General features: G+C 46.3%; 1 protein-coding gene across 3 annotated transcripts in view; it reads right to left on the bottom strand.

The window, feature by feature from the left end:
* The window catches only part of PDE10A (phosphodiesterase 10A), a 1,126,451-nt gene that overhangs the window by 737,116 nt on the left and 362,144 nt on the right, over positions 1–27,191 (bottom strand). For 2 of the 3 annotated variants that reach the window (XM_069607718.1, XM_069607719.1), the window contains exon 2: positions 5,275–5,403. In XM_069607718.1, coding sequence (XP_069463819.1) covers positions 5,275–5,403 — 129 coding nt within the window. The remainder of the gene's footprint in view (positions 1–5,274; positions 5,404–27,191) is intronic. The other variant, XM_069607720.1, reaches the window with a different exon arrangement.

The raw sequence follows: 27,191 nt of genomic DNA, 5'->3' as shown, positions 1-27,191 counted from the left end.
ACACAGACTTGCCTAAAAACAAACCAACTGTCTCACCATTAACCCCCTATTAGCTTGCCGATACTCATTTGCTCCACCATCCACGCAAGTCCACACATTCATGCAGAAACCCCCCTCTCCCCCACCCCCCATGCCCCCTCCACCTTCCCAGTCTCCCTCTAGGCTAGACCGGTTCCTGCATACCACCATTCTCCTTCCTCACTTTTTCCTTTTCATCTACACTAACCAAAATCTGGATACCCCAGGTGTGGGCACACTTTTCCAGGCAAGCCTTGGTGCCAAGAGGCACCAACAGTGGGAGCTGGTGCACCATTAATGATTATCATGTTTGATTAAAGTAAGGTTGTTGATATGAAACAGAAAGTTGGTGAATGCCCCAGTGCAGTGCAGCGTTATACGTAGGTGCCGTTCCGCGCACCTCGGCCCGCAGCTTTTCCGACGCCTGAAGGATCGGGTCTTATTCCTGGCTTCCCCGTTCTGGCAGCGTTGGCGGTTACTGGGGAAACCACGTCGGACGGCTGAACGGCGGTCCCCTGATCAGCTGACTGATGCCTGCCTCAGCGGACCAACGCGCGTAGGCAGCTCACGCCCCTTCTGCATAAATACTCACGTGACACGAAGCTCGGCACTTCTAATTAGCGTTTGTATTTCACTACCTTACCTTTGTGCTGAATCGAACTCTCCCCTGTTTACTTTGTTCCTGGAATAGTTAACTGACCTTGTTACCGCGTGTCCCTTGTCTGCCATTGGATCCACTGGCCGTTTTTCGACTCCAGAACGTTTTCTGACCTGTCTTGTTTGTTCCTTCTCGGCTATTGAATACTAATCCGCAAAGACTCCTGAACTCGTTACTCTGCCACAGTTCATTCGTCTGGCTGCGCATTCCCATGCGCCTCTTGTGGTGCTCCATGAGTACTTCCTTGAAACTTCACTTACCCTGAGCCACTTTCCTGGTGTCAGCAAAGTATACATCCACGGTAAGAACTGTCAACCATCTGTGCCTTTTGTGTTCCTCAATTTTCAGTCATCTGTGAGGTAACCTGTTAGACTTTATCAGACTTCTGGGGTTTACCACACGTGCAAGCCGGACGCTGTGCTGTATTCCTTGCACCATCCAGACTGTAGCTGCGACCCTCGTGCCGTTCGGGAAGTCACCCTCTACTAACCCTTCCTGTTTATTATTTATACCTTTGTTGTTTTCTTCATGGACATTTCTCATCAACCAGGGGGGTAAGGCTTCTTCATAGGCTATTATTCTACCCATTTGAACAGAACTTCAATTGTGTGAACCTTTTCTTCTTTTCCTTCTTTATGACATCTCCAATACAACTAGCTGCCAAACCTTTTCAGCTACTTCCTTACTTCCTAGACCTCTCATAGTTCTGGTACATATTCTGGTATAACCTGTTATTTTTTTTTTGTTTCTTGCAGTTTGGTGTGGCGGTGTGGATTTCCCTGCTCTTTTGGGTAATACACCAACCTGCCTGCTCTATTTTGTACAGTCAAGGGGGTCCATTATCGTAAAGAGCTGCCTCAAGTGAGGTAATCCGGTCTGAGGGGTCCTTTTGGGCTAATCTCAGCAGTGACAGAATTTTTCCGGTCCATTGCGTACACCGTCTTCTCAACGCCCCGGCCACTCCATCTGGTAGCGAGTTACAGGCAGCATGTGATTTCTTTTAACTGGAGCGCATACACATGTTCGCACCGAAGCGGTTAGAGCAAGGCCAGGTCATTTAGGGCGGTTCAGGAGTGTTCTACAGCAAATATTTTCTTTACACAAGTTGAAATGGAGTATATCAGGGCACACATTTCAGAAAAATTGGGTACACGTCATACAATTACCAATCTGATCTGCAAGGTGAACAAAAACTCCTAGATGCCACGTCAGCAACAGAATAAAGCCTTTTGCGAACATTTTCCAGCTTGCCATGCCAAAAAAAAAAAAAAACAAGTCCTGTTGCAATATATGGTATCTGGAACACATTAGAAACCATCGAAACAGGGTCTAAATGTATACTTAAACTATTATCTTTATCGCACCCCAGTTTTCTTTTGACATGATAAATAGGTTAAAGCTTTGGGAGATATTGAAAATATCAGATCAGGGCCCATTTGTTAGGGGTTATATGATCTCTATATGGTAGCACATCAGCTTATGTTAGATGTGGCTTGAACAGGGAAGTTAGCAGGGACTTTCACACTTCTAGGAGATCGACAGCCCGTAGAATGGGTACTTAACGCTATTAGCACCTTTTTCAGGGTCTGGAATGGGGCTTATTTGAAGTATTTTCTTTCCCTGAAGGGGTCACCTTGTGACGTCCCATTCACCAAAAGAAAATACTGTACCAAGATGGCTGCCATGGATTAGGAAGGTGGGGCTCCATATTCCCTCTTCCATTTCCATGGCAGCCTCCTGGAGCAGAGTAGATGCAGCAGCTGCAGTGGCGGCATTCGCAACAATGAGGTAAGTGTTTGTTAACAAGGGGACAGATGGTGGGGGAAGATGGCAAGTGGGAGAACCGGCCATCTGGCAGCTTGGAACGTGGCCTAGATCAGCATTTATGGAGTTTAGCCTCCATTTTAAACAGTCCTTCACCCACCCACTACCCAAAGAATAAGGAAAAAGTTGAACATACGAGCCCTTCTTGATGCCAGCTTAATGACTTTGCATTCAGAGTGGATGTAAAATGAAGAAACAAACAAGTAGGGCTTGTTATTGTGATACGTCGCTAGGTAACATTGAGGATTATTGGCTGTGGATCATACAACTCGTTTCAGATTCGAGTGTATGGCTAAGGGAAACTCTTGCTCTGGTCTGGTCTGAGCACAAAGTCAATGCATGCCTCTGGTCACACAAGTGAAGAAACCATTTGATTTCTTTCTGTCCAAGTATGCTTGTAACCAAACACGTACTATGGTTCAATTTTTTAAATGTAGGAATTTTTCTTAATGCCAATTGGCCTTATTGTTAAACCTTATGGTAGTTTCTGTGTTGGTACTAGCTTTGGAGAAATACTTGTTCAGCAATATGGCTCGGGCTGAGAGAGAAGGTTAACCACGCTGCAATATGTATCATGTACAGGATATGTTGTGCCTTGAGCCCATGCATGTTTGTGAATTTGTGTTGTTCCCCTTGTTGGAAATGTTGAAGTGTCCGAACCATCCCAGCATAGTTAATTTATTCTTTACCTGATCTTAATACGCATTTTATTTTATGTAACTTGTGATGACATGAATGCTTGTCCCATTTATTTTAATCTTTTGTTTTATATATTTTTAATTGAAATGGATATGATTTTCACACTGCTTCAGTTTTTAAATTGTATTCACAGACTGGTTCACTAGGAGCATCATATTGTAACCCGTTTTTTAATTAGATTCTGTTACCAATACATTGTTAGATTTAAATCTTGAGCAACAATGTTTTATTTGAAATACGGTTTAATGGAATGGATTTCCAAAATACACATTTGCTAAGATTAATCTATGGCAGCACTGCTCTGTAAACTACATTCTCATGCTGCCTGGGCCCAACAATCCATGCCAGTATGGCCACTTCAAGACCACAGGTGCCAGCTGTCTAATAAATGCCCTGTCAAACACATTTTTATGGTGCCGGTGTCAAATACATGCCAGCATCGCCATGGTAGAGGTCCCATGGTGCCTGTGCCCAACACATTATGCCGCTATTGTGTAGGAAAGCCCCCTAGACGCTCACACCAGAAACACATACACCCCACTAGGGAGAAAGGCCCAATACACCTCTTGCAAGGTTAACAAGTTTATTTCCATACAAAAGGAAAACGCGCCAACAAAGGACGCTGCTGCTGTGGAACGTTCTGCCAGAATCTGCATGAGCAGCACATTATACAGATACATATCGTCATCAGTGACATCAGTACATACAGCAGAAACCAACATGTCTTTTTGGTGAGACTCTATACATAGGCCGCCTTCTCCATAAGGGATTCCAGGCCATTGATCCCAGCCCCGTTCATCCATCTTCTTCCACGTGGGTCATGCTGCACTCATCATTGGTCACAAGCTGTGCAATTAGCAATTTATTCACAAACTAAACACCTATCTATGTAGCAGTGCACCCGGTAAAAGCAGACAGAGGCCTGGGGGGGGAAGCAGAGGTCAAACTCGCACACTTCAAGCGCTCCGGACAGGCCGGCACCTATCCAAGGTCTTTCACCCTAGTTCTGGGCTATCATTTCATCCCTCCCTGCACCTTGCAGCACAAATCACATGACACAGAAGTGAAGGCAGGACAACCCTGCTTTCAAAACTTTTGATCGATTGGGGGTGGTCTAATAGGTTTATGATCAGTGGTCTGGGGCTGGCTGGTACCTTGGAATTCAGGGGTCCTAAAGCTAGGGCATTTGGGTGCTAATAATTTAGAATTGGGACTGGTGGGGGTCGGAGGCCCGTGCCCTCATACCCATGGGATCATATTGTTCACAAACACTGAGCCCTCCTCCCATGGCCTTGAAGGGCACATTCTTCCCAGGGCGCAAAGTTGGGCAACATTTTCGGACAATGAAGGGTTTATTAATCTGTGTAGCTGTGGCCTTCTTTCTCAACAGTGTCTGGGGTACATCCTATTCCTTTGCTCATGTTCGCGGCCTAGGCCTGGGGTGCTGACTGTCGCACTACATTTAAGCTCTGGGCCACAGTATGGCTGCTAATATCTAAGATGGCTGCTATTCTCGCAAGTGTGCTGCGCCTATAAAGCATGCAATACTGTAAGCCTGCAGAAGCCTTAAGGGCTCCTGTACCCCAGTCAACCTTCCCAATGGGCCATAAAAGGATGGAGAAGACCACCGCACCCCAGCCATGCATGTGTCAGTAGGCAGGCATGTGCAGGCACACGAGAAAGCAATTATCCAGCAACCCCCGATGGGCTCAGGAATGCGTGGTCCCAGCTACTCCCAAGCTCAGCTGTGACAAGGCGGAACTGTCCGTCTCTACCCTAATATGGGTGGCAGTGCAAGGTTCTCGTGCTCTTTCTGGACCATCCTTCATTGCTGCTACGTGTTACCCATCAGGCGGACAGTTTGTGGTGGAGGCGATCTTTCAAAACAATCAGAATGGAAAACTTGGCTCGCCCTGTTACAACTTCACCAAATAGTGCATTTTAAATACACACATGGACACAAGCATGCACAGACACATGCACACACACCCCACACGCACATATATTATGAGTAGTTACAATCCTACGCTATATCAAAGGCTCGCGCGTCCACAGCCCCGAAGAGCATCTCTTACCTTCATGTTTGTTGCTCTTTTTCTTCATCCATTTCTCCACGGTCTCTGTGCTGACGCTTTCCGACACAAATTCATCCAGTACCTGGGGGTGGAGAGAAAGATAGGCCTTCACTTTTTCATCCGTCAGATCTGAAACACAAGAGTGAGGGAGAACATGATTTGACTGCCCGACAGATCTTTATTTCAATAAAGACTTTCTAGTCAGCTACCAAACTAACTAAAGCAGACCTTACACAGGGCTCCAAACGCAGAAAGGTAACTAAAGAAATAGAAACGTTTCCTTTGGACTGTAAATCAATGCACTGCTCACCAAGTGTAGACCCTCATTTGCATTTCAGAACAGCTTATTGCTGATCTAGTAATACTTGAAATGCTGTCATCCCCCGGGGTGGAATAGGAACCAAAAGTGGATCTGGAAATAATGTTCAAAGTGGCCTCAAATTACACATGTTCAGCAAGCCCAACTCTTTTCCTATGAGAACATTTGGAAATACCACACAAGAGGCCCACCAGGAAATCCCCAGCGTTCCTTATAGGCCAGTCTACCCTCCCACCCGACACAGAAAAGGCACAGGGTGCAGAGGCCTACCAGTAAAACCCCAGTATTCCCTATAGACCAGACCAACCCTCCCGCCCCACAGAAGAGTCCAAGGTGCAGAGGCCTACAGAGAAATCTCCAGGGTTCCCTGTAGGCCAGTCCACCGCTGTCAGGCTTCGTGGCCAGTTGGGTAGCTCAGAGGTTAAGCGCTCGCCTTTGATATAGAGCCAGCCTGCATTTCCCAAGTTCAAATCACCAACAGGCCCGATTCCACTCTTAACATTTTCATGGTGGACAGACTGAGAATTTATTATGGCAGCGCTTAAAAGTGAGAATAATCGGGTATTAATTGTCCAAAAACTAATTTTCAGCAGGCAAGCTCTCGAAAAATCACCACAAGTACATAGAAAATACTGGGATACAGACAAATGAAAAGGCAACAATGAAGTATGGATATCAAAACCAATTGGGAGAAATGTTGGGTCCATTTTGGATAAAACTCCTGGACTAGTTGAGGGTAAACATTTTAGCCACTGACACATGTTGTGGCGATAATTGGGCTAAGGCCCCTTTAAGGGTGACGGAACACACGCACGGGCTGGAGGAAAGGGAGGGGCATGGTGGGCAGGAAGGGATCAGAGAATGTATGAGAATAAAGGAGATTACACGCACCATCCAGGCCTCGTTTGGCAGGCAACACGTGCACCGGTGGATGCTGCGTATGACACGTGGTGGAGAGGGGAAAAAAGTCACTGACAAACCCAAGCAACAGCCCTGGTATACACAGCACCCACTAGGCCACCAAGGAAGTAGCCCTCACAAAACAGAAGGGGGGACTACCCTCACACCAGACCCTCCCAGCAAACAAGCAAGGCATACAGTTACACGCACAGATCGTGCATAGCAACAGTGCACATGCTCACCATACAGGGCTACAAAGGGGCAACCCATACAACAAGAAGATAAATAAACACAGTCAGCCTGCCACAAACAGGGACTAACGCTTGAACAAGCCTAACCAAACAACATAAATAACCCTACCACCCCCACAATTTCGGAAAGGAGCGCAAGCAGCAGCGGGTGCAGGAGCAGACGCCCAAGTTGCCATCAGGGTAGGACCTGCGTCTAGGGCAACATTCCTATGGCGCCCCAACCCATTTATACTACAACCACACCATGACCAAGGTCAGAAATGGGAAGAATGGATGGAGGAATTTGAGTACTTTATGAGGGCCATAGGTGACCAAGACTCACCCCAAAAAATAGACTTTTTTGCCAAAATTGTTGGGAAAGAAATCGAAGGAATAATGAAAACAATCCCAATTCAAGAGAAGACCCCCTACCAACACCTAATCTCTGCCATCAACAGTAAACTAACAATCCTCCCCCATAAAGACTATGAGAGGTACACATTCAATTAATGTGCACAACTACCACATGAAAAATAGGAGAATTCATCCTCCGGCTTCAGAAATATAATTACCTCCTGTGAATTCGCCAACTTCAACGACGATTAAGCAATGAGACTCAGAAAGAAGGAAGGGTCCTCCACCTCACAGTTCAGGAAGCACCCATTACAAAAAAAAAATCCCTCTACAAGAAATCGTTGACCTAGCAAGGATATACACAAGGGTGGACGCGGAGGCCACAGCCATGGAGAACCCAAAGACAGGCGAGACCACAGCGGCAGTGGCCACCGGACCCCGAGGATATGCCCGCTACCCATGACCACCAGGCAGACAACAACCTCATAGCCCAAGGAGAGAAGCAATGCTACAGGTGTGGATTTGAGCCCCCCCCCCCACAGGGGCCAGTGCCCGGCCATGGGACAAATGTGCATGTGGTGTGGCCAACAGAACCACTTCCAAGTGAAGTGTAGGGAGAAATCGCCACTGCTTACCACATATAGGCCGACCCCACTGTCTGCACCCATTAGGAGGCCTGAACAGCTGAAAGGGACGGTCAATGACCATACCAGGAACGAGACACCCTGAAAAGATTTCAAGAAAGACACACATTGGCAAGCCCCGCTCAACAAAGATTCATAAGAGCAGTTGAAGATCTCAACTTTGAACAGCCAGCACAGTACTCCAATGCATACGACTATGCACCCAACCCACCGACAGACTACGCTCCTGACCAAGGACCCAGTCAAGAATATGACAAATGCATATTCCACACCATAATACTGTCATGACCCCTATGAGAACCCACTGCCAAACTAAGGAGTTCACCAAGCAGATGACCAATACTGCGCCTGTGACAGATACAGCAAGAACATGATTTTCACAGATTCGCCACCCCCCTGGGCTTCCGCCACCAGAGAATCACACCACTACGGCCACAAGTCAACAGCATGGTGGAACGAGTCATGGCCACCATCAAATGAACCCAACAGAAGGCCACCACCGATCAAACATCGCTTCCCCAAGCAATATGTTAAATGCTAAGGAGTTACAGAAATACACCACACAAACCAATGGGAGGGATGCCCCTAGAGCTGATGGAAAAATACAAACCGCGAACCCGCCTTCCACAACTAGTAGACTACATACCAGAGCAGGATGTGTTAATTCGAGAAAAGGACGCAGAAAATAAAAGAAAGGCAAAGGAATGGTCATACTGAAAGAGGAGAGTGAAAGAACACCAACTCCCAATCAGTGAGGTTGTCCTAGTAAGACAAAGACAGCACAGAAAGACTGATCCGAGATAAAGCCCGGATGCCATTCCTAGTTACTGCGGTGAAACGCTTGATGGTCACAGCAACAGGAGACAAAAGTAAGATAACCCGGAACACCTTCTTCCTTAAACTATACCTGGAAGAGCCAGAACCGATGGACGAGATAGAAAACGAAGAAGAGGGGCAAAGAGCTGAAGAAGCAAGTGACCCATCAGACACGGAAGAGTCCGGGAGACCCGCAAACCGCCAGGTCACCCACAGCGAGTCACACAGCAACCCCTGTGCCTCATCGAACAGAGGTGAACCTACCTGATAAGCAAGTAGGTGTTGTGGCGAGAATTGGACTGAAGCCCCTTTAAGGGGGACAGACCACACGCACAGGGTGGGAGGAGGGAGGAAAGGGAGGAGCATGGGCAGGAAGTGGTCATAGAATATATGAGAATAAAGGAGGGTAAGAAGGGCCCAACAACACATTCTCTCACATATTTAGTTTCAAAGGAAGCAACCTCTTTCGGACCAAAAGGATGAATCCATCAGCTGTTTAGTGGTACAGTCCAGCCACTGATCTTTGCAAAGAACCTGAATATAAAACAAGAGTTGTCATAACAGCCTTGCAATCTACTACATAGAACCAGTTGAATCAACATGCCTGTAACCAAGACTGTATCACTGTTTTAACAATTAAGCTTCCTTTCATCGACTTGCAAGCACTGCGATGCCTGTGGGCTGTATGTGCGCTCTACAAATACAAATAAATAAAATAAATACATCTTAGTGTCCAGATGATTTTCAATATTTAATCTATTCCACAAGTAATTCATTTGGTCATCTAAATTGCCTACTAACTTTCTTTAAAGAGAACCTCATCCATACACATTTCCAAACAAAACGGACTCACTGTGGACGTTTGGCGTAATGCAGCCTTTGTTGGCCAACCAAAAAAATGACAAAGGGAGACATAACTGGCTTCAGAAACATGGTTATAATAGTTTATGCATAGCTGTCATGCTGCCCTGTGTCATGAGCGACACCTTGAGCCAGCCATTGTAAATATGGTCCTAGAAATCCCAGCATGCAGTGGGAAAAAAACCCAGGACTGGTTCAAGGTGTCGGGGCATCTTGGCAGCTAGGAGTATGGGCTCAGAAAAACAACTGCACTGCTTTTATTTCATATTTCATTAAGGAACTGTCCGGCCACTCTCAAGTTAGACTGTATCACACGTCTCACTGCACATGGTATTACAGAGTGGTAATTTGAGCATCTGGCATTTCCTCACTCAGACCACCGACACTACTTTGGCCATTTCATCATAGTTTTGCTCTTTACATTTTAAGAATGTTCCACTGGCATTGCCATCATGCGACTCGAGTCCTTTGCACGACCACCTCCATATGATCTCCAGGTTCCACATCCCCGGTCTCACGAGCTCATTCCCTGGCAAATCCTCATGGCGCGTACCCATGAAGGAAGTGTTGGAAATATGTAATACGTAGGAGGATGAACTTCCACATACATATTGAGATTATGCATTGAAATACAGTGTAAAAAAGGATCACATAACAGGACCTTGTGAATTTTGGAGACCCAACACCAGCGCCATCTCCTACAGCTGCCCCCAAGAGTGAAGCTTGAATGTCATTGTCCTGGATTCCTCTTCATATAATGCAGGGTTTGCCATATATAGAAACACTGGTGATCGTTGTGACGGGGTCATGGACCTGACCCTGCCAAGGAGGTGGATGGGGACTACTCTCAAAATGAGTTAGGAGGCCTACCATGGGTGTTCCCATAGCCAGTCTTGCCCCAGAGGCTGGGCGTGGAAGAAGAGAGGTCAAAAGCCTTAGTTCATTCTTCAAAGGCACAAGTTGAAGTGACAAAGTACCATCTTTTCTTCCCCTATACCTTCATAAGCACAATGCTGGCCAGTCCCTTTCCCTTGGTCTCCTAGGACTACATCACCCAGAAGGCATAGCAGTGGAGAAAAGGGTGAGCAACATAACGCAGCCATGAACTTCAACAATCACTTCAGTCAGGCCACCGAGAGGTCCGTATTAAAAACCAGCAAGCCAGACTCTCCAAATGTTCCCAATATGAACTCAGAAATAGATTACTCTTTTGGCGAGCTAGCATTGTCCAGCACCAGTAAACGAGCAAACTCCTTAGTTGACTATACTTTGACCGGGCCACCACTGTCAAACAACGTGGATCAAGGTACGAAAATGGGATGGGGGATTTCTGCTGAATGTAATATGGCCCCTTAGGAAAAGCAAGCTGGTGGTTGGCCAGTTTACCAGCAGAACTGGGGTGGAGGCGACCAATGGCAGGGATAGAGGGAGGATTAAAAAGAAATAGAAAAAGGTCAGTACAGACAAGTCAGTGTGGGTTGTTCAGGTGAAGTCAAGGGAGGAGCAGGAGAACCAAGAGAGCAGGCGGAGGAAGGACAGTGTAACAGAGCATGGGGAGAGCTGTCAAGAGTGTCTGCAAGGGGAGGTATTGGTTAAGAGAAAGTGGTACTTGGCTCTGAGTGCGGATAAGATTAGGGGTGAGAGTAGGGGTGTGCACCTGGGGTGATTGAGTAAGGCGATTGGAAGAATGAAAAGTAGGCGACCATGGAGAAGGTGGGTGGAGTGCAGAGAAGTGGGATAGCAGTGTAGTATAGTGGGAGTGGAGTATTTATTAGTAGTAGAGTGTGAGGAGTTGAGGGTAGTGTGTAGGAGAGTAGGGACAAGGTGAGAGTAGTAAAGGATAAGATCTGAGGGTAGCGGCAGGTTGTAAAGTTGAGAAAGATGTAGGAACATCGGACGGACGGAAGGGAGAACTTGAGGAAGAGAGGACGGACAGTGGGCCGGAGATGGATACATTGCCAGAAGGCCATTACGACGAGCCAGTCAGTTAAATAGATAGTAGGGGTATTGATCCTTAGTAAACATCCTGGTGGTTAGGGGCACCTGGGCTAGTGAGGGCACAGCCCAGGGGGAGACTACAGGGGGACACCCTTAGCCAGCCCCTTCATAAAACCTTAAAGCCCTCGACCCTTCTCTTCGGTGCATTCTTGAACCCATCTGTCCACAGTCTGCACAAAAGCAAGGCCGGTTCTGTGACAAGGCAATTCTTGGAAGTCTCTAGCTGGGAGTTGCATGAGGCCCCTTAATGACCCTACAGAAATGGTATTGTGTTGACACAACCACAAATGGGGGCATTGATTTGGAACTTTGCAATATATACCATTTTTTTATAGCATGACCTCTGCCATGTTCACCGAGGCTTGACACTAGACTGCCTTGGATGGTATGAATCATTGCAGTGGTCACGTGTAAGGTGGATATTATAATTCAGTTGTAGATGCATATTTGGTATTGGGGCACAGTCCCAACCACTCCCCTTCCCTTTATGATGCAGCTATCACTCATTTTGCCCTGCAGTGCACTCACTTTGAAAAGGGAGCTCTGCATGGCAGAAGGGTTGCCGGCTTCCTGCAGGAACAGAAGAATTCCAGGCTCATTTGGGGCGCTGTTCGAAGTGAAGGCCTGCAGGCCGTCTCCTGCTGCAGCCAGCAGATGGCAGGAGGGAGACACGGTACAAGGGAGCCTGAATTGACGCTCCTCATGTCTTCCAATGGGCTGAGAGCAGTGGCGTCGCCAGGAATCAAATTTGGGAGGGGCAGAGGGGGCCAAAGACAAAAGTAGGAGGGCACAGACAAATGTAGGGGGAGAACATGGTCACTGCTCGTTTTAGGTAGGGGGGGCACAGGGTTTCACGGGGGGGGCCTGTCATGATTCCTGCCCCTCATGTCCTCAGCCCTCCAAGATGTCACGCTGGAGCCAGGCCACGATCACCTACATGTCCCTCAAGGGCCTCTCCATCCCTCCAAAGACCCACTTGGAGTCAGACTTGGCACTTGTGGCACCGGACTCACTCACTCCCATAGGATAACACTGGGGATTGGACTTGTAGTGCATTGATGGGGTCAAGATGGATGCCCCCACATATTTCGGTTCCCAGAACTGCATGTGCAGTCTAGTCTTTTGGGTCTGGTTAAGCCCAGAGACACCCGGGATACCCAGAGACTATTTAAGCCACACCCAGGCTGAGAAACATGCTTTGCGTTTTCTGCACCTCCAGCGTGACACTCACTGTGTTCGGATCAGTCTCCAGTAGGCCTGCATCTTTCTTCTGTGCTCAGCTCCTGCAAGAACAAAAACACTGTTAGGAACAGCCTTACCTTGCAGCGCTTCTGCCCATCATTCATCGCTCCTTCTGTTCTGCGGGCATCTTCGGCGGTGTCATTCCCATCCCGGCACGCCGCTTTCTAAGGAAAAGGGAAAAGAACAGAAAAAAGGCATTAGTAAGCATTCTGCAAATCTTCACTTATTTTTAAATACTGTACGAGCTTCAAATGCTTACCTGAATCCCAGCCGCTCTGGGGGAACTCTGTTTCCGGAATTTCTCATCCATCTGCAAGAGGGAAAAGACACTCCAGGTTAGCATGGAAACATCTAGAGGCGCCGCATACCGCGCTTACTCACCGCATTTGTTCTTCATAACCGGCATCCACGCTGAAAACGTTGCGGCACCTAAAAGACACAGAAAAAGAACTCAGTTCCATACAAATACGAAAGGGGTGCATCGCGCTCTCACTCACCTTCAGCACTACTCATCTCAGCAGCACGCCGCCATCCCCGGACGCCGGCTTTCATCTAAGGAAGGAAAGGAACGAAGTTGGAGAACTGTTCAAAAGACTCATGATACTTACCTGTCGGACTCTTGCCAGTGAAGTAACTAGGCAGCAACGAGCCCGCATCAATCAACGTGCCCCTGCGCTGAAAGCAGGACGGAGAGCACACTATCCAAGAAAACAAGGTGAGCTGTGGATCAAAGGGAAGGGTTGGACCCGGGGAAGAAGGGGTTCAAGCATACAGAGACAATAGGGAGTTAAACTCTACCAATACTGTGTTTCAGGCCCAGTCTCCAGTCGAATAGCCTTCAGGGAAGTGTTTAAAGTCGTAAGAGGTCAGAACAGGCTGAGTGACGTCCCCGTGGATACCAGGTGAGCTTAACAGCCCCGTCCCCCCAGCCCGCCCCTAGCGACGCCACTGGCTGAGAGAGAGGCGGGACTCTAGGAAATGCAATCAACTGTCCTCCCGGGTTCCTGCTTCCTCTTTGCGAGGCGCGAGAGGAAGAATGGACTAAGGGACCAGGGCCATGCACCAACAGAGGAAATTAAGAAAAAAAAAACGTGTGTATGTGTGAGGGAGAATCTGAGCACATTGGGTTTGTCTTGCATGAGTGTGTCTGAGCACATGTGGGAGTAACTGTGTGTTTATCAGGTGTGTATGCAAGTAAAACTGAGTTGGTACAGGCTGTGGGGGCCAAAGGCGAAGAGGGCAACTTCACATTTTCCAGCCACTTATCGGCACTTGCAAATTGCTGGATGCACTAAAACTGTTTGTTGCCTTTATTATTTATTTATTGTTATTTATCTGTTTTTCCTCTGCTTCGCACTTTCCACTTCTCCCCCTTTCATGCACTTTTCCCCTTCCCCCTCTCCCATGCACTTGCACGTTGTCAATGTCACTGGGCCTAGTAAGATTGCTGTTTTGTTCTCCCCTGTTCCCCTCCCTTGCCTTGTCGCGCTCTGAAACACTTGGAGCGCGATAGAAATAAAATATCATATCATATCATGAAAATAGTTATTGGAAATCAATGCCAAAAATACACTGCTGAACTGAGCCGTTGTTTACTCTCTGCAAAGATAAACCATCCACAATAGGCAACCTGTTGAATCCGGAAGCGTGAAACTGGTACAGCACAAGTCACAATTTACCTGAAATACTCTTTGCTTCCATAGCAAATGGGAATGATTTCCTGTCATAGTTAAGCCAACCCCTTCCTTACGGTCTTTGGAAACCGTTGAGGGGCGCATAGAGCAGAGTAAACGAAGAGTGGGAGTAGGAACGCCCCACCCCACGCTACCGCCCTAACCAAATTAGTTGTTGTGTGTGGAAAAGGCAGGAATTAAGGAGGTGTGGTTAATGTATGTGCATCTGTGCAACAGCAGTGACAGAATCCTTCCGAAATGATCGCTGAGGCATGCCATCAGCACATTCAGTAAAAATGAATGCCAGTTTACCAACGGGATCCCGATGTCTCATGGTGCATCGGTAAAAGCGCCTTGTGGAGTTAGCTTTAGAGCGCCTCAATGCCTCTGGGTTGTATCTACGCTTTACAAATGAAATAAATAAATGGGGAGGCTATTCGGGGCCGGTGCAAGGATTTTCGCCACACTAAACGAAAAGAAACGCTGCTGCCCCCACTACCAACACATGTGTCCTGACTAGACAAACCACTCAACCCAGATGTGTCGTCACCACTTCACATGCATGTCTTGCCACCACCGTCACAAGCTGCAGCTTCTTTTTAGACCTTTTTCATAACAAGGTCAAAATCAATCGTTCTCTTAAGCACATAATATATAATGTACAGGCTGGCTCAGAAACTATAACCAGATAAGGAAGGATTAGCAATACAAATATGCAGATTCATGAAAAATCAATATCAATAGAATTGAAAATAATGACCCTCAGACATCCCCTTCCTACATTCCCACCCCCATCCCTGTGCCCACACCCCCCCCCCCCCATGTGTGCCTCTGTGAGGCAGTTGTCATATCTATTGCGCAACACTTTGCATGCACTAGGGTCCATTTAAAGGTTCTTCGAAGGAGGCCATCACTCCCTTCCACCAACCCCACTGGCTCTCTGCAAGCACCCCCGAGCACAGGCTTTGCTTGCCATATTGTTCTTTAAAATGTCATTTTTTCACAAACAGTCCAACAAAGGTGCTGTGTAAAGTAATTTCAGGTTTTCTGCACTCTGTCTCGTCATTAGCACATTACCAGACTTACTTGTGTGGGGTGGTAAGTACAGCTGTTGCTGGACTGCACAAAAACACACCCACGCACATACACTTGCCCATTTCAAAAAGTCTCCACTGCCAAGTTTGCCCCGTATGCCCACTAGCCAATCTCGGCCTGTCCAAGGAGGTGGGAAGGGATAGCCAGGTAGCAAGTACTAAGACTGCAGGGCAGCCTAGCTTGGCTCCAGAATGTGGCCCTTTGGAGCACAAGTGCACTGCAGGAAAAGTGCCAGCAGCGTCCTCTATGTTCAATAGCACCCCCCGTGGATTATTAGAGGGTCAGAACTTTTTTCATTATCAAACTGCTAGTATGGCCTTCCGAAAAGTTCAATTTAATACTTGTAAAGTATAAGTTTAATGTTTGACCACTATTTTAACACCAGAAGACACACATAAGCATTTCACAGGTTGAGTGCTATGCATTTACCCTCAACATGCACATTTTCTCAGCCAGCATACTTATATTAAACTGGATATAAATATACTGGCAAAGACCGATTGCTTAACCTTTACAATTCAGTTAGCGCAAAACGATGGCAATATAATTGTACACATCTGTTAACTTTCCAAGAAATGCTAGATAATGCTTGCAGCTGTGAATTCACCAAGATGCAAAGAATTAGAAGTTTCAAATGGTGTGTACCAGAAATAAAATGCATTTATTCATGAAGCACTTTTAAAGTTGAATAAATAAATATGCATTACTCCCACTTGAGAGCAATGACTGGAATAAACCAATTGTAGGGTCAGTACTCTGAGATAGCCCTTCTTGCACTGCCTAAAGTAACATCAGGTTGCTCATACTAATGAACATTTGTCAGCGTAAAGGTGCTGCAAGCACAGCCCACTTTGACCTTTTCTGAGATTATATGGATAAGACCCATGAACCCCTGGTTGCTGAACTTGCATGAAGCCCCTACACTCAGCCCATTTCCTTCCTATTCCATCTTGTGAGGTATACATCGCATGGCACCTGCTCTGGCGCTACATGCTCCAGGAAGGCGCTGCATGGACTCTCAAATTACCTGCTGCGCGTGCCCCAGTTCTGACCATGTTGTTTTTATCAACATTTCTTCCTTTTAAGCCTCTGTGCTTTTATTTGAGCTAGACCATTTGTATTTCGGTGCAGATATTGCACTAGATATCCGGGAAGGCGGCAGCTCAGCTAGCCAAACCAGACAACATTCAACTCCTTTAATCCTCCGATCTCTTATTTGGCCATGTGCCGTGCTGCTCAAAAACAGGTCAGTAGGCCATAGCCATGCTGCTACCCTGCCATTTCAGAGCATCCTAGAAATGTGAGCACTGATCCGCAGAAGGATACCCCTTTATTGCGGAAGGACATTATGCAGCTAGTTTAAGATTGGTTTACATCTCTTTTGTACTTTATGAAAGCTCTTTGGCACCACTTACTGGCCAGCGCCATAGGCAGTGGTCTAGTTTGCCTAGTAATTGCAACGACTCTGAGGCTATTTACATTTAATGTATAATAATAAAGTCACGGTTCTGTCAGTTTATGGAGCTATAATATACATTTAATCAAAAGTGTGCCACCTACATTCTATCCTCTACACAAAATGATTTTCTTAAATATCTCGACACAGGTTTTTTTTTGTATGTTTTAAGATTTTAGGAAGATTGCAAGGGAGACCAGCCTGCACCTTCTACTGGTTCCCTCTGGTTTGTTGACAAACCTTGTGAGCAGATTCCCCTAATGACTACAAGCACATGGTGCCACATTACAAGGCGCGCGAGGCCGTATGCCAATACCAATTCTTTGACCATCTCTTAATGATGGTTTGCTTTGAGCACATGATGTTCAGTGGAAACCCGAAAAACAGCCAATAAAAACCTCGCTCCAAACGGCTAGCTGTCTTCGCCTGGCAATAGACGCAACCCTAACTGTAGACTTCACTGAAGCCTTGTCAATTTGCTCAAAAAACCCTAGCAGTTCCCATTAAGGTACTTAGAATTCCAATTTATAGGCCATGTTCAGGGTCAGAGGAACAAATGTGCATTTTATTCTTGAGGAGACTTCAAAAGGCTGTACTCCTTAGTATAAGCATTTGTAAAATCTCTAAGATTTTAATGAGATTTGCACCGCTGCCATCTTCAAAAGCATCTATAATAAGACTTGCTGGAGAAGCTTCCGTCCCACCCCTACATACGGAACACCTTTGCAGCAAGCTGTGAAGACTATCTTTGGAAACAAACTGAAGACATTGGCGTATCCGCTTCACAATACACCTACACACATGGAGACTCACCCCAACACGCTTATTCTTGTGCAGTGCTCCTCTGGACCAGCAGTTTGAAACTATATACCTCCCTGCACTCTGCTGCACTGCCCAGCCCTCTTTATAAGCCTAGGCTAAATTATCGCTCCACTGTCGAAGAAAGTAAATTGGTTGAGCCAGAGTTTCAGATAAGATTGAAGAATTAGTATTTTACTTATTATTGAAATCTGTGAGGAAAAGGGAATTGAAGGGAAACAAAAAAATTAATTCTTGACTGGAGTTTTTAGCGCAGTATTTTTTCAACCGTTGTAATCCATGCTTTATTTAAAATGTGTAATTATTGTAGATCACAATAATTGAACGTGGTGTTGAACTTAGATAACAGTTCAACACCACGAGCACGGTTCAACTAATCTGAACCTACATTGAAGGTGAATGACAAGTGTAATCATGTTCAAAGTCTTGCGTATTGCGCCACCATGGTAATCTCATAGAGCAGAGGTTTTTATGAAGTGGCGTACTGTGAGGCCCCGCCCAGGTTATCCAGACTGCGGCCCAAGGATAACAAGGAGGTAGACGAACAGATTTAGAGGTCAGAGTATCTAACACTTGATGGAGTGCGAAGAATGAGGGTTATGCATAGATAATGGTAATGGCGCAAACTGGTTGTGGCATAATCCCTACTAGATTAACAAGAGCGTGGGAGCCCTTCTGTGGAAGACAAACACTCATTTATTTTATTTATTGTGCATTTGTAAGGCGCTTAGACATCAAGTAAATTGTGTTTCAAAGCGCCCACAGGGCAACAGGGAGGGTACATGGGAAAGAAAAGCAAATATAACAATGTAAGATGGTGGCAGACCTACTAGGCCTTGTGAGCATTCAGAACGTGCAAGTGCAGAGAGAGAGAAGGGATGAGGAAGTGGGGGGAAATGCTTGGTGTTCCACAGCGGGAAGTGCTATGGAGTAAGTAGCTGTTAAGTGACTTGGTGAGAGTGGTCAGCTGCCAATAAATAAGTGCAGGCCTGTGGTGGCATAGGTGAGCGGCTGCCAAAGCAAGTGCTGGGGGCAGGCGGAGGCTGAAGGCAATTGGGTGTGGGGGGCCAGAACCCAATAGGACACAAGGGCCCTTCTCACCAATCTCAGCAACTGTGGGGTTTAGCAGAGGAAGGAGGGGGGAGGGAAGGAAGGAAGGAGGAGGAGGAGGTGAAATGGAAGATCTTGATGAGCTGCTGTAATTTCAGGAGATCCATCTCAAGACAGAGGAAACGGGAGGCTGTTCCATAGGAGGGAGCCTGCAGAGGAAAGAGATGGGCCACCGGCTTGCTGTTTAGCAAAGCGCTTGACACACAGAGTTGGTGCCGGAGGAACGTAAACCTCTGGAGGGAGAGTATTTAGTGAAAGCCAGTTGTAGATAGCATGGTCCCTGGCCCCAGACAGCCTTATGGATGATGCAGAGCGTTTTGAATTTGATCCTTGCAGCAACCAGGAGCCAGTGGAGCGATCATAGGGCTGGAGAGATGTGGTCCCTGGGCTTGAGGCCAAGGATAAATCTTGCACTCCTATTCTGGATTAGCTGGAGGGGTTGTAGAGAAGAAGCCGGTAGATTAAGGAAAAGGCTATTGCAGTAGTCTTGCCTAGAGAGAACCAGAGCTTTAGAGACATTGAGCTTCTGATGGGAAAGGAAGAATTCCATTGAGGAGGTGAAGTTGAAAGTGGGCCTTCTTGGCAAGCACCTGAATGTGAGGGAGGGATGAAAGAGTAGTCGAAGTTCACGCCAAGGTTTCTGGCTTCAGATGAAGGAGAAAGGGCAGAGCCCATAGAAGATGGACAGAAAGAGGGAGCAAGAGTCACAATAGGAAGGATTTCAGTTTCGCTGGCGTTCAGGCAGAGATCATTGGAAGTACACCAGGACTGGGTGGCAGATAGGCAGTCAGGAAGGAAGGAAGTAGAGGATCTCAGGGAAGGTGGAAGAGTGGTGTCTCATATGCATATGGAAGTTGGGGTGAGAAGGTGTAAATTAGGTGTGCAAGCGGAGCAAGATAGGCGTTAAAGTGCCAATAACCGGTTGTATGGAATTTCTTCCACTCAGGAGGGTCTATAACCGCGCTTTAGTTCCCTGCACCCTTCACAGGGAAAAAACATACTAACACTTGGGAGAGTGCGTCCAGCCAATCAGGCTCCGGTTGGCAGGCCATTATTGACTCTGTCCGCCCTACAGGTGGTTATCGCTATATTATTTAAAAATGTTTGCACTTCGTCAAAAAAGAAATCTTTATTTGTACTGTGCATCCGGCATAAAAAAAAAGTGTGTAGGTCAGAGAAGGAATGCAGTTTAGCACCTGTGGCTGGGGAGCAATCAATCAGGACCAAATCCCCATGATCCAAGCCCGCATTCCGAGCAACCTGATGGCTGCTTCACCCGCTCTGCCTCACAGAATTTGTTAAATCCCTAGATAACGCAGAGTTCGGGCTGGAGAACGTTCTTTTCGGTACTCGCACCTTCTCTGTGGAACACTCTTCCACTTCATCTCTGTGAAGCGGTCAATCATTTAACTTTACAAAAAGCTCTTCAAACTAACTTTTTTAATCTTTTGCTTTTCTGTGCTCTCATGAGGGCCTTTCTAGCTGTGGCCATAGTGCCTAGATACCTTTGGTCCGTAGTTAGTGCTTTGCAAGTATAATTACATTACATTTCCCCTCACCCTCCATTCCCCTTTAATTTCCCATCCCTCCCCACCTCCACTTAGCTGATGCCTTCAGCAATGGCGCCCATGCTGCTGCCACTGCTGTCGCTCCAGCTTTCTTTCTGCCTGCCATGGAAATAAAAGAGGGGCTACGCTTGGAGCCCCGTCTTCCAGCTATGTGGTGGCCATCTTGCATCAGTATTTTGTATGAATGAACAGGACACCCCGAGGTGTGCCGTTCCTTCATTCAGACAAAATACATGGCTTTGTGCTCCTCGGGTTACCGGATTGGGATATGTTCAAGCCAACCCTTGAGCCCATTTGCCACGGTTATGTTTTGTGTCCCCAGAACCAAACTGGCAAGGATGGCAGAGAACACTTATGCGGGTAAACATTCAAATCACATGTGTAAGCGTCAACTTGCAAAAACTACTAACATCAGTGGAAAATTCTTTGACTTACTGGAGAGCAACTCCTTTTCATCAAAGCCCAAGTTGATGGTCTTTGGTAGGCATGCAATAAAGTCAGGCCCAAATTCTCCTTGGTAGGCATAGAGATAACTGAGTGAGGGGGATCAACTTCCCCACCTAGGGGTCACAATTGCAGTCTCCTAGTTAGGCACCACACATTAAGAGTGAAAAGAATTGGGGACCATTAGATGTCAGAAAGCAGTCATGGACAGGAGGTGGGGACGGTGGCAAAGGAAGGACTTGATAAATACATTTTAAAATAGTTTTTACATTACAAAATACCATGGATTAAGCAGACAATACCCACAGATAATATTGAAACGCCTTCACGCACTGGATCATTTCTACAGGGAGGATTGTGTGGAAAGACTGAGCTCTCAAACCTAATTTTACGTGGCCGTGGCCTTTGATTAAATGTGCCAATAACCACTCCAAAATTTCTTTTGCAAATACCTGCAATTTCTTTGGGTGCTTGTTGTGTTGTTCCTCATTCGACAGGAACATTTAGAGCCAACAGGAGTAAACATTTCAATTTGCAAGCCAAAAGCCGATCATAAAGTGTCTCTCCCTCTCAATTATACTTCTATACACAACACACCAGGTCTAGTGATGAGGGAAGATTTTGAGGCCTGGAGTCATCCAAAACCACAAAAACGTAGTGGATTACAACAGCACATAAAACCAGAGGTCGCAGTGGGCAGGAGAGGTGCCCCTATACTTTTTATCTTTAAGTTTCACTGTTCCTATAATTTTATTTTTAAAAGAAACTGTTCTGGAATGTTTTCGTTTTAAAATAAAAGTGTAGGAAGAAGTTGAAGATTGCCCCTCAGTGCACTACACTGAACATTCCCTTAAACAGCAGGTGTGTTTGTTTGGGTGTTTGGATTGTGTGTGGGAGAGGGTGCAGTGATGGGGTTTGTGGAGAGTGGGTGCAGGCCAGAAGGGAACATAGTTCCACTACTTCTTTTCGTACACTTCGACCACTGCATAAAACTATCCATCAATGCCAGTATTTCATAACCATTTCATCTCATTGACAAAAGAACGATTCAAGAACAAAATAGGCTGACAATTCTTTGTGATTATGATCATGAATTAAAAAATAAAAATAAAGAGAAAATATTAAATTAATATGTGAATGAGAAGCGCTCATTGGCAATCCAGAATGCTCAGCTATTTGATCACGCATCTCTAGAGGGAATGCAGCAATGTAATGTCGTATGATTTATTGAGCGCAAACCAAGGGGAAAACAAGGCATCTGGATGCTAGCCATCAGGTAGGAAAACAAGAAAGAGACCCTCCCTGGTCTCAGAACAGAAATGTCTTAAGTGCTCTACTACAGCGCAAATGATCCGGCCTTCCTCAGAGATTCTGGAAGAGAGTACCATAATGTTGGAGCCAATACCGAGAAGGAGCAGCCTCCAGCTCCGACTTTACGAAAACGTGGCACTTGCAGCAGGTTAGCAGAAGATGAACGCAGGGAGTGTGAGGAGAGATACCGGATCAATTTAAATTGACAGAAAGAGGGCCTAGTGTGAAAAAACACACGATGCGTAATGCAGAGCACCTTAAACTTTGTCCGGATTTTTGACAGGAAGCCAATGAAGTTCGGCCAACAAAGGCACAGCGGAGGACCTGCTTGGGGCATTCAGAACCAGACACGCAGCAGCATTTTACAGGATCTGGAGTTGATGGATCAGAAATTCAGGTTGACCCAGGTAAATGCGGTTGCAGTAATCAAGCGGGCCCATAATCGAAACTGACCACAATACAGTCCTTCCAGTTGCAGCTCTAATATTATGGAATTAATGCATTTCATATTTCATATTATTGTTTCTTTATCCGGAGATAGCACCATTATCAAAAAATGCCATTGCAAATAAAAGTACCACTTAATAGTTCTTCATGGCAGACTCCCCCCACCCCCCTCCCTCCAGCACTGATAATGTGTTCTTATTATCCAATTTAATAGAACTCCATTTATTGTTCTTATTTATTGTCCATGTAAGGATGATGGGCCGAGTCTGCTAAACTGGGATTGGCACTTGCAAAATACAGGCTGGCCTGTCCAAGGAAGATGCCTAATTTATAGGCTAGCCCTCTGGCACTTCTGCTCCTCTGGTCTAGGGGCCGCTTATACCGGAACTACACACAAAAGGGTGCAGACACCATACCTCCAGCATTATCTCAGTGCCATTTTAAGGGGAACAGAGCAGTCAACATGGTTAGTATTGTTGTTAATCCAGGCTTTCCAGGTGAACGTGTTGCATTCTAGAATACACAATAGAAAAGAGACTGAATCAAGAAGATCAAGGTCCAATGGCACAGGAGCGCAGTGCCAATATCTCACAAGGAGTATTTTCCACCCTTTGTATAGCACAGTATGAATCTAGCTGAAATCATGAAGATGTTAAATTAATCACAATAGGGAAGACATTTTCTAAACCGAACGAACAGATAAGATGCCATAAAATCAGCAAGGCCGGTATAACTACCCGTTTAAGGACAACGCATTTCACAAAGGAAACCAAAAACACGTACTCTAGTTTTAAATCGGATCTTCATGCAGCTGCCTGTCCCAGGGTCTGGCTGCATAGCCGTCATGTTAAGCAGTTAGGAGCCAACCCCCCCTTCACACTTCATAATTCGCCAACACCAGAAAATTTAAATGGAACAAGTCAAGTTTTTCTTTAGAATAACCTGGGGCCCACCAATGAGAACAAAATAAATCTTCCCTTCGTAGGAGACCAGTCTCAACATCACCACCACCAAACACCCTGCCAGGGGAGCACCAACCTCCAGGATTTGCAGTGCTAATTGGTGAACAGAATGTCCAACTTCCCAAAACGATCCGTCACTCTGCATTTCAGGACCCCCTCTGGAACATTAATTTATGTCCATTCCAGCGAAACATTGCTGCTTGCGAAGTCTTTCCAGCTTCAATGCCATCAAGTGGGCACTGTGGCTGCAACGACGCCATGAGGGACACGAGATTTACCATTCATGAGATGTGCATATATGCAGCACTGCATTCTATGCCTTGGTCACTTATATTGCTTGAATGTTTTTAGAAAATTATAATTTCTGAATAAACTAAACTGAATGGTTAAAATGATTGCTACTTATGTAGGGGCTATATGCCCTTACTCTGTGGTGCAATGTATTGTTGCTTTAACATTGGTGAATTGTGTCTGCTTGTAAAAACAAATCTCCAATGCGCTCTACTAGTGGATACAGAAAGTGGTCCTTCCTGAAACAGTGGTGGGTTGCATGTGTGCTGTTCCAACATGTGAGGCCCACAGCACTAAAGCAACCAACTGAATGCAAGAAAACGTGAACACCTTACACTAATCTGTGGTCAGGTTAGCAATACCATTGAAAAATATTACTATCCTGAAAGTGAATCACACACATTTGCTTTCTTTTTCAGAAAAGACCATCTCTTCATATACAAGAGCTGGGTCGGGCCGAGACACGAAAAAGCCCCGAGCACCTAAAAAACAAAAATAAAAGTGCCTATCAAACCCTCATCCTTGAATCGCGTCAATTCACGACTTTTCCCAAGACACTACATCTGGCGGGTTAAAGGTGTTTGTTGCGTGTAATGTGTGTAATTGCTTGAGAAAAAAACAGAGCTAAGACTCCTTTTGTTCTTTATCACAAGCATTTGTTAAAATGCACGATTTTCAAAATGCTCCCCTGGGTCCAACTCAAAGAGTCTGTCAAGAATGTTATAGATTGCCATTTGCGATTGTGGGCAACTTTTTCATTGGTGCCTGAACTAATTTATGTCCGATTCTGACCCGGATTGCTTTGCCCTAGACCTCTGTAAGCATCTCCAGCAATACACCTGTGCAGACGGCAGGTGAGGGGGGAGAGCACTACAGGTAGCAACAGCAGTAGGAGCACCCATCCCCCTCCCATTTAGCTGGGAATGGACACCCACTCCTCTTCGTCCAGGAACCCTCTCCTTCATGTCTCAGTCAATCTGCACCGTTTACCTTCTGACACATAAAACGGTCGCAGGGAAACGTCATGGGACGCGGCTGACATTTGCACAGTGGCAGAGGCTTGCGCTGAAGGTGCTCGCCTGGCTGTCGGCTTGCAATGTGGGAGAGCTGAGCAAGGGGTTCAGTTTCACACATGCACTGCACACAAGGGGCAATTGCAAAGTGCCCCGTGCAAGTTCACCTTCACCACAGATGGCTCAGGTGCAACGCGTTTGTCTTGAAAGGAAGAGAACGCAATCCCGATCCCACACTAGAAACCATTCTCTGGTATTAAGTGTGTTATGTTAAATGTTAAAGGTATTTGTACCGCGCACCGTCACCAACGGAATTGGTCCCCAGGCGCTCTGGCGGATCTGTAAACAATAAGGTGGGATGAGTTAGTAAGGTGAAGAGGGAGTAGGATAGTGAGAGGAGTGGTGTTATGTTGGCAGCTTCAACTCTGTATGCACCGGGTGCTTAGCTTTGGTGCGGGTATTGGATCGGTGTCAGTCCGCGTGTGCTATTGCTCCGGCTTATGTGTTGTTGCAGTGTTGTGAAGTGCGTGCGGCTTGTTGTGCGAGAGATGGTTGTGTGAGTTTTTTTAAGTGCGATAAGTATGCAGAGTTTGAGCTTATATTGGTTAGTGCGTTACCTGACCCTTAGCATGCTAACATTCACAGTTTGTCCAAGTGTGGCACTTGTTGGCCTTCACAATCCCATCCAGATGCTGCACGGTCCAATGTCTAGCATTCCATCTAGGTGTGGGCATGCCAACATTCACAATCCCATCCAGATGCGGCGCAGGCCAGTGTCTAGAAATCCATCCAGGTGTGGGCATGCCAACAATCACAACTCCATCTGGATTTTACGCAGGCCGGCACTCACAATTCTAAGTGTGGCACATACCAACATTCAAGCTTCACCCAGGCGCGGGCATGCCATCCTTCAGGCAATCCTATCTAGATGCGACGCAGGCCAATGTTCCCAATTCGAAGTGTGGCACATGCTAGTCTCCAGGTTTCGCACGGGTGCGGGCATGCCAACATTCAAAGTCCAATCCAGATGCGACGCAGGCCAACATTCACAACTCCATCTAAGTGTGGGCATGTCGACATTCAGGTTTCACCCAAGTGCGGGCATGCCAACATTCAAAGTCCTATCTTGATGCGACGCAGGCTTACATTCTCATTTCTATTTAGTTGCGGTCATGCCAACATTCACAATTCCATCCAAATGTGTCTGCTCGTCTGGATAAGGTGCGTCCGGTATGTACGAGTGGATGAGTCGCTTGAGGGCTTTCGTCTGGGACTAAGTATGTGATCAGTCTCTGGAGCCTTCCATTCGTGGCTATTTTCCATGATATCTTATGCTCGGTCGAGTGGTTGGTTCTTTGGGTTGAGTGTTTGTCCAATTTGAGAGTGGCCGAGGGTGGAGTCATTTTCGTCATTGTATTAATGTCTGGGCATTCTAGTGCGTCTCTGTTGTGGTTACGCTGTGAAGAGCCATGATTTGAGGAGTCTCCTGAATGCTAGGTGTTTTTTTGTGTTCCGTATATTCTTGGGTAGATCATTCCAGGTTTTGGGTGCCTGGTGAGAGAAAGAGGATCCGCCGAGTTTTTTTCTGTTGTAGGGTTTTGGTTCCAGGTGTATGTCGTGCTTGATCTTAGTGTTCTAGTCGGTTGATGTAGGCGTAGTTTGTCGCTTAGGAATTCTGTGCCTTGTTTGTGTATTGCTCTGTGCGTGATGTACATGGACTTGAACTTTATTCGCTGTTTTAGTGGTAGCCAGTGTAGTATTTTTAGCGCGGGTGTGATGTGTTCTCTTATGGGTAGCTTGAGGAGGAGTCTGGCTACTGCATTTTGTGTGCGTTGCAGTTTTTTTTAGAAGTCGTGCGGGCATGCCCAGGTATAGGCTATTGGCATAGTCTACTCTGGACATGATCAGAGCGCTGATGGTAAGTGTTTTGTTGGCGAAAGACAGGAACGGTAGGATCCTTTTTGCTGCTCGCAGGAGGAAGAAACATTTCTTGATTACCAAGTTTACTTGTGGCTCTAGAGTGAGGTTGTTATCCATCAGGACCCCTAGGTTTTTTACAGTTGATGGTTTTGGTGTGGTGCTGAGCTCTCTTGGCCAGGGGATGTAGTTGATGTCTCCTCCCTTTTTTGAAACAATCATTATCTCCGTTTTGCCTGGGTTGATTTTGAGATGGTTGAGGTACATCCAGTTGAATATGTCACAAAGGAAATTGTCTAGTGTGGTGTTTTCTTCTCGGGTGTCTTGTATGTTGAAGATTATTTGAGTATCGTCGGCGTAGTTGTAGCATGTGAGGCTGTGTTTTTTGATGAGTTTGATTAGTAGGTACATGTAGATGTTGAATAGAAGCGGGGAAAAATATGAACC

The sequence above is a fragment of the Ambystoma mexicanum genome, chromosome 4q (assembly GCF_040938575.1).
Source record: "Ambystoma mexicanum isolate Mex_15411 chromosome 4q, UKY_AmexF1_1, whole genome shotgun sequence".
Taxonomy (NCBI): domain Eukaryota; kingdom Metazoa; phylum Chordata; class Amphibia; order Caudata; family Ambystomatidae; genus Ambystoma; species Ambystoma mexicanum.
The sequence above is the reverse complement of the archived record's forward strand: the minus strand, read 5'-3'. Positions and strand labels throughout refer to the sequence as shown.